Source organism: Lichenostomus cassidix, chromosome 1Aa (genome assembly GCF_008360975.1).
Source record: "Lichenostomus cassidix isolate B80296 chromosome 1Aa, HeHo_3.0, whole genome shotgun sequence".
Classification (NCBI taxonomy): domain Eukaryota; kingdom Metazoa; phylum Chordata; class Aves; order Passeriformes; family Meliphagidae; genus Lichenostomus; species Lichenostomus cassidix.
The window spans coordinates 29,547,314-29,562,834 of record NC_139480.1 but is presented as its reverse complement, the minus strand read 5'-3'; the positions used below and the strand labels follow the sequence as shown (position 1 = coordinate 29,562,834).

Genomic DNA, 15,521 nt, shown 5'->3' with positions numbered 1-15,521 from the left:
AAGGTGTTTAACATGGTGATAGATATCCCAGAAACCTTTATTTTTGTTTGCTAGCAAATCCTGGCATGGCAGACTAGAGAATCTACAGATATTTGTTGAAACATTTACTTTATTTCCAAGAAGAAATTTGTACTGTGCAGTCAATAGCTTGCTGTTCCACCCTGAAAGTCTTCATCCAGCTCAGCAAGCCCCATGGTATGTCTGGGCTTGAACCACACCCAGCCCCACCAGGTACTAGTATTTTGTTTGCAGCATATCTGCAACACTTTTTGAGCCTACAGTCTCTGTGAAGCCTTGGTGGGAAAGGGATCTTCCTGTCTAATTACTTCCTTTAAGAGGACCAGTACTGCCCCCTCCTGTGAGTAGCCCCATGGCTGGTGTTATCAAAACAGAGCTTGTGGGCTCTCCGCAGCAAATGGACACCAATTCCTCTTTACAAAAAAAAAAAAAAAAAGCCAAAAAAACCCAGTGAACCAAAAAAAAAAAAAAGCCGCAAAATTCTATTCTATGTGCATTTTAGTTCAACTTGATTTATATGCAGTACTCAGGTGCAAAAGTAGCCATTGTCTACACCCTTTGCTTCCTCAACACTACCATTCTTGAAGGGCAGTCAGAGACCGAAGATGTTCAAGGTCATTTTTTGGCAGCAAGCAACTTCTCTGAACAACATAGGATTTTTCTTCTTCAGCTGGCTTTACACTTCTTATCTGTTCTCTTTTATTCTCTCTTTCACACAAGCTCTAACACGTAAGTTCAAGCATGCCAATGACGAATGTACTAAAATAGAGGTGAAGAAAACTCTGTGAGCACCTCCAGCTCCACCTGTCAGGCTTGTCACATCAGCCATGAATTCCTCTGCCCCAGGCACAGCCACCTCCAACTCCAGCGACTCTGTTCCCCTGGGCTGTAGCCACATACTTGCCCGAGGGTAAAATAGTTGAATGGATAATCATACAAAATTAATGACACTGTCATCAGCTTTGTTTCAGGTGCAAGAATTGTGTCTGGAATCTCTGATAGGCTTTGCTGCAATTTGGAAGCAAAAGACAACAAAGAAGCCAAACAAGCCCTACTTTCAAGGAAATGCACGCCAAATCAAACAGCATTCTGAAACTGCATGGAGAAAATTGCTAAATATTCACACTTGAGATAATTTAGTCAACCAAAGAAATATTTGGTGTCTTTTGATTTAAGTTAACTTTTATTACGTAGATATAGTTTTTGTTGCATACTAGTAGTTTCCATTAGACAGTATAAGTTAGTCAACAAGCATAAATTTTTGAAGGAGAGTACAGCAGGGAATTTTTCAGACTGTGGAAGAACATTGCACTTCAGAGGGTAGTTCTGAAAATGAACATGGCTGTTGATTCATTTTAGGCAGGCAAAATATAATCTAAAGGATATTTGGAAGTTGCAAGTCAGAACAAAAGAAGGATGAGAATGCTGTTACCACAAACAGAGAGTGTTTCCAATAAGAAATTTGTACTGTGCAGTCAACAGCTTTCTGTTCCATGCTCAGGGTTATTTCAGAAGAAAGAAAAGAGGATCCATTTTGACTAGATAAAACTGCATTGAAAGGCATCCAAGGAGAGAACTAGCAGTTTGAGATGGGCAACAGAAAGAAAAATATAAAGGTGAATTCCTGAGTCTTTCTGGTGTATCTCTAAACCAGATATAGGAATGAGATTATTAGTGAAAAGAATAAAGAGAGAGACACAGGAGGATTAAATAGGGTCAATAAGGAGTGAATGTCAGGAAAACCTGTAGGGAAAAAGCTTACAAGAAACCATAAAATCTAGAACTAGGAAGATGCTTTCCACAAGCATCAAGGTTTCCCAACATATCAAGGCAAGTAAAAACAATAGTGATAAAAAATAGGAGAGATATTGAGAGGGAGAGTGGAGAAATTTGAAATACTAAAAGTGCAAAGTTTCCATTTCTGAAAAGTGCTATCTTTTTTGTGGAGCTCTGTTAAGATGCATTAAAAAGATTTTAATGAAAATTCTATGAAAAATAATTACCTTGATTCTAAGAATGTACATATCAAGGTAAGAATCAAATAGCCTGCCTTTACAATTCTAAAAGGAAAGGTGGTAGCAGAACACATCAAATCAATGACCATTCACCTGATAGCCTGATACATGTTTTGTTTCAAACAAAGTAGTTTCCTCTTACTCCCTACAGCAACACCTGACTCCACCCACTACATAATACATTTTTTTATTCAGTAATCTGGGGGAGGGGTTGATTTTCAGTTTACAATATACAAGCCTAATTGAGTCAGAGTGAATTGCAAATACCTTCTTCTCTGCTTTCGGGCATGGTACCTTGCAGCGAGGGGAGTGAATCCTCTGGCTTGGAATCCAGTCCCACATCTTTGTCAATCTGAAATTTCTCTGGAACTCGATATGATTCTGATGTGAGCCCCAAGAGGTTTATTCACGTGAGTAACACTGAAAGAGCAGCTCTTGGCTAATGTCCTTGCTCAGCTAGCTCTTCCTCAGGCTTCACTCTCAATACTGGGATGATATGGCTCTTTTCCTAGCAGGGTACAATGAATGTTCATTAAATTATTGTTTGCACAGCGCTTCACATTCCAAGAACTCTGGTGTCCTTAGCACAAGAGACATATGGGGCTGTTGGAGCAGTAGGACCATGATGATGAGCATAGGGATGGAGCACCTCTCCTATGAGAAAAGGCTGGAAGAGTTGGTATTGTTCAGCCTGGAGAAAAGAAGACTCTGAGGAGACCTTATTGTGGACTTTCAGTACATAAAGAGGGACTAAAGGAAAGAGAGAGAAACTTTTTAGCAGGGCCTGCTTCAACAGGACAAGGGGTGATGGTTCTAAACTGAAGGAGGGTCAATTTATAACTGATATAAGGAAAAAGAGGGTGGTGAAACACGTTGCCCAGAGAAGCTGTGGATGCTCCATCCCTGGAAACATTCAAGGTCAGGCTGGATGAGGCTCAGAGCAACCTGATGTAGTTGATGATGTCTCTGCTCATTGCAGGGGGTGGGACTCGATGACCTTTAAAGGTCCTTCCGACCCAAACTGTTCTGTGATTCTGTGAACTGCCCTATTGAGAAAAAAATGTGATGAAAGCACCAAAACAGGAATCCAATTTGTATATGCAAAGCCAGAAATCTGAAAACCACAATTCTTCATGTGTGTCATCTGCCTTTTTGGCCTGACATTTAGGAGACCTGGTAGTGGAAATTCCAGAGCAAGCACCTCAATAAGCTTCTGAAAGCATTGCCATGAGAGCTTCCCAGGAGCCATTACCCTCCATGGGCGGCCAGGCACACTGCCCCCAAACCCGCTCCACCATCCTGTCATTCTTTGCCTTGTGATATCCCATGCTAGTCATGTGTTCTGCAGAGGGGGAAGCCAAGGACAGCTGCAATACCGCCTTGCTTCAGGTTAGCTCTTAAAAAGTTTTTTCCAAGCCAAAAAGCTCATACAATGCTTTCTAGAGATTCGTATGGAAATAACAAGCTACAGCAAATCATCTGTGCATCAAATTCCCCATTGATTTTGAGGAAGGTGTCTTGCCCCAGCAGGAAATGCTCTGACCTCTTGCACAAATGGCAGCATTTCCAGCATATACATTTTGCATGACAAAACAGGAAATAGGGTAACACGATAATACCAGATGTCCCGTAGCCATTTCAAAAACCCGGCCGGCCTGGCTGCCAGGAGGGGTAGTCCTGTGGCCAGCCGTGGCGTGAAAAGAGAGAGAAAAATTATTGCCTGTTGTTGTAAAAAGAGTAAAAATTTGTTTGGTTGTTTTTTTTTAAAAAAAGAAAGGTGCTGCGGCCAGGGAGCTGGGATGTCGGGGGCCCGTGTGTCCCCTGCCCGGAGCTGTGTGTGTGTCCCCTGCCGCAGCCGTGTCCCCTGCCCGGGGGCAGGCGAGGCGAGCTCCCTCCGCCCGCAGCACCTGGCGGCGCGCTCCGCGCTCCCGCGCCCTGCACGCTCCCGCCAGCCCGCCCACCTCCACATGAGCACACCCGCCGCCGGAGGAGGAAGGACATCCTCCTCGCCAATTTAATTCTGCTCCCCCCATCCTCGCCCCTCTTTCTTGGTCTTCTTTTTTTTTTTTTTTTTTTTTTTTTTTAAATTTAATTTTACTGTTATCCGTGTAATTATTTGGCGGGGTGTTCCGGCCGGCTCCCGGCGGAAAGGGTGGATCGCTTCTCAGAGGATCCCCGCGGCTCCTGGGGAAGGTAGGCAGCAACTAACGCGATCGGAGGGATGGGGCCGCGGCTCTCCGCACACCCTTTGTCTCCGCGCAGCGCGGCCCGGAGCCCGGAGCTTGCCGCCGCCCGCGCTTTGTCCCCGCCGGCCGCCCAACCCTCCCCCAATCCCCGCAAAACGTGTCTGCTCTTCCGCGGGGCTGCCCGGCGCTAAGCTAAAAATGCGCGCAGCGAGCCGGGAGGGGCTGGGGAGCCCGGCGGGGCGGAGGGGACGCGGGGACGGGGCGGAGGGGACGCGGGGACGGGGCGGAGGGGACGCGGGGACGGGGCGGCCATGCGGCATCTCCCCGCGGCTGGGGCGCGCTGGAGGCGGGGGGCGATGCTGCCCTAGCCGGCTGCTGAGGCGGGCATGGAAAAAACCCACAAACACACAGACAAACCCCCCCCCCCCACCAGAAATAAAACAAAAACCTAGCAGTCGGCGGCTACAGGCTCCCGCTGGTAGCGAAAAAAATAATAGTAATAATAAATGAGCTTGCCCCTGCTGACGGCCGGGTCGGGGTGCCGCAGCCCCCGCATGCTCTGCCTTTCCCTTAAAGGCAGCGCTGCCGTGGGGCCAGCGCGAGTTTCACGGTATTCGGAAAATGCAGCGGGGCCCACGGCGCGCACGCGTGTGCGGGCTGGCCCGTGAATTCGGAGTAGCAGCTGAGGTGCTCCTTGTAATGAGCAAAGGCGAGAACAAAAAGAGGCCGGGGTGAGTGCTCGGCTGTGCTTTGGCTCACGTGTGCGGACATCTAGCTCGCTCTGGTGGCAGGGGGCTCGTTCCATTGTTTTGCAGAGTTCCTAACGCAACCTGTAGCTAGGATGTGTCTCTCTCCGAGTGGAAGAGGAGACGATGAGGTGAGTAAAGCCGTGCTTTGTTTATGTGACATTGGAAGGACTGAAAGGAACCCTGGATCTGCAGCTGGTTCTATGGGAGGTGAAGCTATAGTCTCCTTGTGCCAGCAACAGAGCTCACCTCATGTCCTTAGGCTGTTCAGTGTCCCAGACTGCTGTTGGGCATTTCTACCAACCTCTAGTCCAAATTAGAAATAGGAGCCTGTGCTTTGCAGTGCCTCGTTAACCTTCAAGTTTGTTTGGCTTTTACATGTGCTTGAAAGATAAAATAAAATAGAACAGCCATTGTTCTAAAAGTAAAGTGTAAGAAGAAGATACTTGTTAGTTGATAAAATATATTCCAGAAATAAAAAACAAAACGAAATAAAACCCCCCCTACATTCTGAGTCTAACCTTCATACATCAGAAATAAAAACAGCTCCAGGGGGAGAAAGAAGCAGCATCCTCCATCTAAATTTTACTTCATTTGCTACTAAAACACCAACTTTGTTTAAAAAGCCTCTAAAAGGATATTCCATCTGTTGCTAAAGGATGTAGGTATCAATAACTACCCTTTCCAGGTTAGGAACCCCTGCTGAAACAGTGCTGAAATCAGCTTTGCAAAACCTGCATGAAATCTCCAAACTGCCATACTGCTGTTAAGCAGAGGCCTTCTGCTGAGGCTCGGTGGAAATTCACTGACTAAAATGGGATCTGCTTCACTGTCGTACTGAGTGACTCCTATTTGACTTTGCCTTTTTGGAAGGTCGGGTTTTTTTCTTTTTAAGAGGCACCATAGAGAGAGCACTTCACTGAAGCACACTGCAGCATCCTCTGTCTTGTCACTTGAGACTATTCATGCTGTAGCTGGACCAACTGGGCTCTCCAGCCTGGGTGAGAATGGGCTAGAGTTGTTGGCAGTGAGCGCCAAGCTGCACATACCCGTGTGCACAGGATTATCCCCCGAGTTGTTTGAGGCTTTCTGCAGGCTGCTGTGAAACATGGAGGATCAATTGTCCTGTGCACAGATCCTGCTTTTTACAAGGGTTTTAAAGGATGGGAGGGGAAGCAGTGCTCTCTCGGCCTTCGTGCTTGCAGGCTGCTCATCCTGGGTCTCTGTCCTACATTTTGTCTGTGTTTGCTGTTTTGGGAGCTTGTTCTTTAGCAGGGTAAGAGCAGAGCAGACTGAGCAGAAATGGAACTCCCCTTCCTCCTATGCTCTCCTCTCTCTTTTTAGCACCTTGCTCATTTTGGTAGGAATCTGTGTGGCAAGTAGCATGACAATAACCACCACTTAAAAGCTTGTATTGTGAAGGCAAGTGAGATGTTGTGGGAATATTTAAATATTTTAAGCCTGAATTAATTTTCCCTTCTGATGGATACTTACTGCTGTGACCCAAATCCAATCCAAGAAGTTTGAGCAGCTGCTCTTGGGAAAAATGGCAGCTTTTTAATGTTTTGCAGTTAACACTCATGATATTTGTCTGTGCTTATCAGGTAAATATTGCTCTGAGTCTCTTACAGTCAGGAAAACTGAGGCAGAGAAATTACTTGTAAACTGAGGCAGAAGGGAATTGAGTTCCACGTGAACTTATACAAAGGATTCTTCCTTCGGTACTACAAAGTTTATTTAAATGGGAATTTCAGAGCTGCTATTTAACCCTTACAAATATGTCTGGATAGTGTGTTTTGTTGCAGTGACCCATGAAGCCCCACTCGTGCAGCATTTCCACTTTCTGTGGAAGACAAGAGTGTGTTTGTTTGTGGTGGTACGTTGTGGGATCTCTTCTGAAAACCAAGACTGTCAAGAGGATTTCACAAAGAAATATAATCAGGAAAAAATGTGACTATATTCCTCTGCCAAATGCCTTTCCTAAATTGACTGGGAAGGGCTCAAAACAAAAATGTACTTAAAACCATTTTCCTTTATGGCTCATCTTTAAGTGTTTTGCCTAAAGTAATGAATCACTGGGTGAATCAGACTGGGATTTTATGTTTTCTTATTTGCCTGCCTTTGATCAGCTGAGTAGCCTGTCGAGACTTAATTTGGGACTGCCTTCCCTTTCTTTACGGCAGCATGGAAGGGCAGTGTGGAGAGCGAGGGGGAAGAGCAGGAACATTTTCCTGTTGCAGCGCAAGGTCACGCACTGCCAAGAGAAATGTTGACAATCCGCATTTGTTCTCATCACTTGTGTTTTATAGCATCCTCTTCTGAGCTTCCTTCCCAAGGCTTCAGTCCCTTGTTTTCCCCACCCCTGTGTTATCATTTAACCGTTTCCATCCTGCATGCCTGGGGGCTGTGAGAGAGGGCAGCCTGGGGATGAGGTGGTGCCTTGCAGCCACCAAGCAGACGTTGCAGCAGCTCCAAGGCTTCCGGCCGCACGCTGCCCTCATCCTGGCGATGGGCAGGACCCGCGTGGTGTGCCTGCACCTTGCTGCTTCTCTGGGGCGCCCTGGGCCCAGCCGGGATACCTCTGGGGCCGCGCTGAACCCGCTTCCTTCCACTGCTCCAGGGGCTGCAGCCTGCTGCAGAGGGGCAGAGCTGAGGAGCTGAAGGCAGTGACATTTCAAGCACTGCAGATGTTTGCTCAGTGGATGTGAGTCAGTCTTTAATTTCCAAGCTCTTTATTATCTCAGTGGTTCTTTTCTAATCTCTCCGTTTTGTCCTTCCTGTAGATGAGGAGTAAATCTGGAGCTTTGTGTTCCTCATGTCAGGTGTCGCTAGTGCGGAACAAAAAGGAGATAGTTGCTTCCCCGCCTCTCAATGTGATACTGTTATGTATAAAGCCTATTCTTGATTTTTGTAATTTAAGTGAATAGTCTGTACACAGAGTTTCAGGCTCAGTGTTTCATTATTTATATCCGTGGTTTCTTTCCGGTTATACTGCTCTTCTTTGAAAGAACTTTCAAAAGTATGAGCAAAGAAACACATATCACATCTCAGGCTTTGCAGAAATCGAAACAGCTGGTGTGATACTCAAGTGCTGGGTTCTGATCACTTGTAACCAACCAAGAGGAGTTCTTGGCAAAACTCCCTTTAAGAAGAAAGTTGAGTCACACTTTGTCTTTTGAGCAAATTATCTTGAATTCCATAGTTAAAAGTGCTTAGTGTGTCTTGCATATTTGCTGACCCCAAGGTGGTTTGACCACGGCAAGTGCACAGTGGATGAAGTGCCCAGTGAGTGTGAAAGGGCACATTGCAAAAACCATACCCAGAGATGGACTAGATGGTGCCTAGCTTGACCACTTACCCAAATCCTCTCGCATACTGGGTCAGCTTTTGAACAGCCATGTGCCTTAAGATGATACTTTTTGACCTCTGCAATTTACAGGGTATGGAAAAAAAAATGGCATGTGAATTAAGCCATCATGATTACTACCAGGAGTGGTGATGTTCCTTTTAGAAACACAACTTCCAGTGAAGTATTTTCTCAGATTACACCTTTTCCAGCTACAGCTTAGAAAGGATTCATGTATGAACCAGAAGAAATAAAGTTAGATTGTCTGTATTACCATATTTTTTTCAAATACAAAGTTTTTGATCCCATTACTGCTCTTATGGAATTTTAACAGTCCAGAAAACTGGAGTTGCAGGGATTTTTTTATGTTTCAGAAGTCAACAGAGAAAATGACCACAGTTCTTGGAATGTGTTTTAATGGCACACTGGCCTGTGAAGGTCTCAGTGTCCTTGAAAAAAATGAACTCACTTTATCTTCTTGTGTCATCTCATAGTCCTCCTGAAGTTGTGACCAGTTGTAATATTTCTCATATTCTGCAAGGAGCACACAACAAATAAATTACCTGTTTTACAAGGGTTTTACAGGATGTATCATGGGATGTTTAAACAGAAAGCTAAGCTCCTAGGCCAGGGCAGTGCTTTGTCTACTAAACAGAGGGGCTGGGTCACCTACCAAACACAGACCCTTGAGGTTCCTTTTGAAGGGTCGTTTGCTCTTTCCTAGTTTTCGCTTTGGGTGATTCCTTCTCCAAGAAGGAATGTTTGCCCATCCGAGTAGAAAAATTTGAAGTAAGAGCAAAATTCTGATTTCTCCTTTATGATTTACTATGTGTATGTCTGGAAAGAGAGGTTTGATGGCAGATCTCTGGAAGTTTTTGTTTTGAGAGGTTTAAAGTTGGACAGAGTAGTAGGCACAGTGACTGAAAGTGATTGGGATTTCTGCAGTCACTATTCACATGGGTATTTACTGTCTTTCAATGGGAGTTAGGAATAAAGCTCAGCCTAGGAACTCTTGCCAACATAGCATTTTTATTTGCATTTCTTTTATGACATTTCTTCAATGAAAAGGCCGTAAAAGTACAAATACTACCCTGGTGCTTCCAATATAGCTCAGCATCAACATATGGTGAATTTTTATTAGTTGAAGCAATTTATTTTTTTTTCTTTTCCCACAGGACTAGTGGCACCTACACCTGAGGTGGCAACTTGCTTACTTCAGCTATCCCAGCATTGAATCTCCTTTTCAGAGCAAAGCTATTGCGGTTGCAGGGAAGAGCAGCTCAGTGTGACTGCAGACCCCTCCCATGGATCAGAGTGGGTTGTCCTCCAGCAGCGCCAGGCTCTGCTCTAGAGGCCAAGTGACAGGCCTGGAGGGGACACTTCACTTGTAGGGAATGAAGCTGGTTGGCATGAACCCTAACCTTTGGAATTTTAGATTTTAGTTAGACTGCAATTTGTCACATGGGTGAGCTTGAAGTTTAGAGTAGGTGATTTGGGGATTAAATTCTTGTGACCATCTGTACTCTATTGACTGTTGAGGTTGCTCAGAGTAATTCACAATGACAAAGGGATTTTTCTGTATATCTCTAAGGAAAACTTATCATTGCAAAAAATTTGTGATTTCCATAGTGTTTTATTCCAGGTACCACATTTGTATCACCTTTTGTCTCTGAATCTTCAAGCGCTTCATAAACTGAATGTTAGTGTCTCTACTACCATCTTAATTTTATAGATGGAGATGCTAAGGACATGTTGGTTTTACTTTGCCAAAGATCTGTGATGAGTTCATGCTATGACAATGAAAACTTCAGTTCCTGGCCCCATCATTCTCTCCTCACCCTCTTCATGTTTTGACACTGAGATCAGGTTTTCTCATACTTGGAAGTGCTATGCATTATTTCATTCAAGATTTTTTTTAATTTGTTTCAGGGTTTTATTTTGGTGATTTTTTAGTCAATTACTTACGCTAGCAAGAGCCTGAAGCATATTCAAAGATGTGCCCATTGTCCACTGTCATGCTGCTTCAGGAGCAACTTATCTGACTGAAACATGGAATCTGCTGAAACGGTTGCTGGTGCTTCACAGCTTGCTCTAAGATTTTGCTTTGTCTTAGAGAATCATAGGAGGGTTTGGGTGGGAAAAGACCTTCAAAATCATCTCATTCCAACCCCCCTGCTATGGGCTAGGACACCTTCCACTACACCAGGTTGTGCAAAGTCCTATCCAACTTGGTCTTGAACAGTTCCAGAGATGGGGCATCCACAACTTCTCTGGGCAACCTGTTCCAGTGTGTCACCACCCTCACAGTAAAGAATTTCTTCCTAATATCTAACCTAAACCTGCCCTCTTTCAGTTTAAAGCCATTCCCCCATGTCCTGTCCCTACATGTGAAAAGTCTTCATTTAGTTAATTCTCTGTAGAAGCAGAGTTTTGGTTGAAACAGACAAAGCTTGTCACTTTTGCACTACAAAGTTTCCTTGGGAATAAAGCAGCAAGCTGTGCTCCCCCCAGTCTGGCTGTGCAATGTTTCAGTGACAGGGGCAGAGGGTGAAGCTGGAGCTACACATCAGTGAGCTGTGCAGCCAGCCCTCCCGTGTGCTGCTTACCTCACACCTTGCACAGCTGCTAATTTCAGCACCTGCCTTTGAAACATTTAATGGGGAATTTATTAAGCATAGGCAATGTCAAGGCAGCTCTGAAAATACTCCTGGGCATCATGATACAAAACAGTGCCCAAAGGAAAAGCTTCTCTGTTTGAACATCAGGTGAACCTTTACACAGGTTTTTAAATGCCAGGGGACACTGATCCTGGTACAGAGGTTGCCAGGTCTCTTAAGAAATTGTTTATTTTAGGAACTCATGGTCACAAGAAACTTCAAGATTCAGTGGGTTTGGTCCTTGCCACCTCAGCAGTCGTCGTCTCCTGTGGCTTTATCCTTTTATAAAAAGATTGTGCTTCTCTTCCAAAATAGGTAGACTATTTTATCCCTGCAGCCTTTAGGAAGACTGTTCCAGAATGCTAAAACCACCCTCTGCTTGCCAGTCTGCATTTATTTATCAGCAGCCTAAATCAATTTTTTTTTTTAACATTTTATTGTGCCAACAATTTTAATACTTGAGCAGTTTTCTCCTGGTATCTGTAGTGGAAATCTCTTCTGCAGAGGAGTTGAAAAGTACCCAGCTCACACGCCCCAAACTCTAGCCTTGCACCAAGCCCTGTCTGCCACCATAATCCCATGCTTAGCTGCTCCTTCAGTAGAAGAGCAGGGATCCTGCCCTGCTGTCAGCTTCGAAGCTTGGCTTTAAACCTGAAGTTTGGACAGGGTGGGCCCTTGAGGAGCTGTTAAGAGCACATGTAGACTTTAAAATGGCGTTTCTGAGAAAGTATTTACCGGGAAAAAACTGCTCGTTTGCAAAGCTTCTCCTTCGTGGTAGGGATGTGGTATAAAGCAGAAGTACTAGCTTCTGTAAACTTAACTTGAAACAGCCAGATGTCATAACTGAACAAGTGAACTACATCCTCCTGTCTCGCCCTACAAGAGCTGGGGATGCTCAAGGCTCTTTGGTTGCATGCAAGCAGTTTGATGGCTTTGAGGTAGCCCTAGGAATTTAAAAATATCCCCAAATTAATCTGGCATCTGAAGGTTCACCATGTACCCCAGGCTGAATAGTTGTTTTGTCAATACTGTAGGAAATTCATTCACAGAATGGGAATTGAGAGAGTTGTGGTGCAGGAGCTTGTTTGTGAGTAACATGCTGTTGCCTCACTACCACGCTGGAGTTGTAGCTCAGCCGAGAGAGGTTGGACTCCGGAAAATATTGGTCTTTCAGTTGATTTGCATTGCTGATGAGGAAGTGTGTCACTGTAGCAGACTTCTCTGATCTGCCTTTGGTGTTACTCTCAGTGATTTCATGGAACACATCTATCAGAGGGGAGATCACCTGATCTCTAGATAATAACTGCTTGACACAAGGTACACATTGCTCTTTTCTTTCTGTGATACATGGGCTTAGGGATTTGGGTTTTTTCTGTTTCTCTCCTTGTTCTTAACGAGTTTAACCATACAAAAACTTAAAGCATCCTCTGCATCTCTGTTTTCCCAAAAATCATTAAGTGGGAACACAGTAGAACAGAGTACTGGGATAACACTGTCCCTCCTTCTATCCCACTCAGCATCAGCATGGACATGTATTTTATATTTTCAAGTGAGAATGGAGAACACACGGAAGACAAACACCAAATATCAAACTGGGACTTGGACAAGCAAATAATTTTTATTCCCTAATTTGCAGGAGGTTCATCTTTTTCCTGAAACAAACAGGCTTGGCTTACTCATTAGTTTTTTTTAAAAATACTGTCTTCAGCAACTGATTGCAGGACAGGATAAATTTGTAAGGTTAGTAAGGTTGATCTCATCAAGACATTCAAGGTTACTACTGTTGTGCAATGCGTTTAGCTCATAACCTGAGGTCTGTCTAACAGTACAAAATTGGTTGGTATGGATGGTCCCTCCTGCGCAGGTTTCACTCGTTTCTTCTGATGATAGTGCCTGCTGTTGATGGCATGTGGCTGGCACAGGTTTTTCCCACGAGAATTCTTCTTGTGTTTTATAAATAAAGATAAAGTTTGGATGTTATTGGAACAGTGTCCCAGAACTTGGACAGTGCAGGCCTGGCCAATCAGGCCTGGGGGAAAGCTTCTGACTGACCAATCTGGGTGACTTTTGAAAACTCTATATATATGATGAAATCAGAACAATAAAGGTCATTCCTTCTTGCCACTGAGAACTGGTGCTTTCATTACTCTGCTAGCTGCTCAACAGCGACAATGGCATACATCTTGGATATTTTCTTTTGTTTTATTTAGGTTGCTGACACTGTGGCAACAGTTTACTCACAAGATACCAACTGAACACTAGTATTTGAAGAACCACTTGGATAGGCACAGTTCCTCCCCCAACATGCATTTCAAAGCTGGATTAGAGCTGACTGAATTGCAGAATATGACTGTCCCTGAAGATGATAACATCAGCAATGATTCCAATGATTTCACAGAGGTGGAGAATGGCCAGATAAATAGGTGAGTATTTTTCCACTGACGTTTCCTCTGCTAAGAAACACACTGTTTAAAACAGCATTCTAATTTTCATTATATGTCTTGAATTATTCATTACCAAGTCATGCTCCATTTGAAGATGTAATTTGAATTTCATACGTAACATCTGTTGGGCATAGGCTGCAATAGCAGATAAAGCAAACAGAGTAGCAATTTATTCATCGTTTTGAATATTTCAAATCAGTCTAATAAAATTCACAAACATATAATGTAGCAAAAAGCCAACATTTTGAAATGTCTGTGTGCACACAGCAAAGAGGTAATAACAATACAGTGGTGTAATTTTGGACAAGTCGCTTAGTTGACCTTTGATCTCTGATACAACAGTTTTAACCTGTCTGGCCACCTCCATGTATCCAAGCTTCTGGGGAGTTACGATTGGTGTGGTTGGCAGCAAATGTTGTTCCAGTCCATATTTGCAATTTGGCAAGATAAACTGGACAGCAGTTTGCTCCCTTGAGGCAGAGGTGGCAAGAAGATAGTAAAACAGTCTTACACCTAACTCAGATCAAGTTTAAAAAATGCATCAATATTGGTGAAAATTGTAAGTTACAATTACTATCGGTACAATTATTAGGCTGTTGGCTTTTTCTATCAGCTTTCTATCAGCTTCTTCTCTCAGCTTTCATTTCTGAAGAGCTGCCATTTCCACCAGAGAGCATTTCTCCTGCCCTTCTGCCAGCCTTCAACAGGTGCTGAGCCATCCAGTTTACAGCGAAGACCTGCTGACAGACCCTGTTTGTATTTTGTGAGCTGTAAAATAGGAAGCTCTATTTTGATCAAACTTCCTGTTCAAATATTGCAAACTAAGGTGGAGCACAGGGCCAGTCAGTACCTGCATGGGGATCCACCCCTGCTGGGAAGCCTGTGCCGGCACATGATTCTGCTCTCTGCTGTGGGGCTGCCACCACCTATGGTTATGGTCTTTAAAATTTTCTTCTCTTGCCCTTTCTTCCTTTTGGCAGCATCTTCTCTGGCTACATGACAAACTCACTTTCTAATGTTAAAACAAAATTCAGAGCTTTTTTTTCCCCAAGTGAGGTTACAGTCAGTCATGGGACTCGCAAGGGTGTGGGTGGACAAGGATCTTGGTGACAGGTGTGGGAATAAGCACCCTGCATTGTCCACAGCATTCGGTAGCAAAACCAGCCAGCCGTTCCGTGGGACAGAGCAGGGGGCTCGGCTGGTGGTGTGGGTGGAACCCCCAGGCAGGAGAGTGCCAGCCTGACCCCACAGCCCGCCCCAGGGAAGTCCTGGGGCCACCAGCAGGGTGGGTGGTGCTGTGACCGCAGCAGCTGTGCTGATGAAGATTAGAGCTGGTCAGGAATTTTCTGATGCAACTGCTTTGATGGAAAGTGCCAAAACGAAACACAAACCACTTCTGTAAAAAAAAAAAAAAAAAAACATAAAAAAGAGAAAAGGCAAGAGCAAGACAAAAAAACCCTGCAAGTTTGCCAAAACAAAACAGTTCCAGTATAAACCTGCTTGCTTTCCTGCTGGTTCATGTCCTAAGGAGAGGAGCTTAGGGGCTGACAGTGGTAAATTCACTCCCTGGAGCCTGTCGAGGATTTATATCCTTGAGACAAGGAGTGGCTATACCGGGCTGGCTGTGCCTCCCCAGCACTTTGGCTGATGCCACCAGTAACTGTTACAGGGAAAAACCCTGTTAGCGCTTCATGTCTCAGTGAATGTTTATGGAGGGTGGGGAAGGAGCGTGTTGAATGTGCTCACAATGTGCTCACAATGTGCTTTGTGGAGTTAGGGCATAGTAAGCGTGGCAAGATCTGAATCCAGACTGCCTGCAAAAGGAAGAAAAGTGGAATGAGGAAAGAGGGTCAGAAGCTCAGAGGCAGAATTTCTGATTACTGTTCTGGCTCTTAGGGCCAATTAACATATTCCACAATTTTCTGTTCCTTTGTGGAGAACTTTCTTCCTCTGCAGAAGGAAGATCTATCATTTGGCAATAGGATACAGCCTATTATGGTTCTCTCATCCCTCTGCCAAGGCACTCATGGGTCAGCTACTTGCATCCCACACGTGGCTGTTTGCTCTGTATATTGCAGTTTGTTCATGTTCCCCTCCATGTCCAAACCA

At 44.5% G+C, this 15,521-nt stretch overlaps 1 protein-coding gene across 2 annotated transcripts in view; it reads left to right on the top strand.

The window, feature by feature from the left end:
• The first annotated feature begins 3,964 nt into the window (after nucleotides 1-3,964).
• The window catches only part of SLC38A1 (solute carrier family 38 member 1), a 37,825-nt gene continuing 26,268 nt past the window's right edge, over nucleotides 3,965-15,521 (top strand). The window contains exons 1-2 of one of the 2 annotated variants that reach the window (XM_085043837.1): nucleotides 3,965-4,226; nucleotides 13,179-13,391. In XM_085043837.1, the coding sequence (XP_084899963.1) occupies nucleotides 13,273-13,391 (119 nt within the window). In that variant the 5' untranslated portion in view covers nucleotides 3,965-4,226; nucleotides 13,179-13,272. Of the gene's footprint in view, nucleotides 4,227-4,990; nucleotides 5,097-13,178; nucleotides 13,392-15,521 lie in introns of those variants that run through there. The other variant, XM_085043846.1, reaches the window with a different exon arrangement.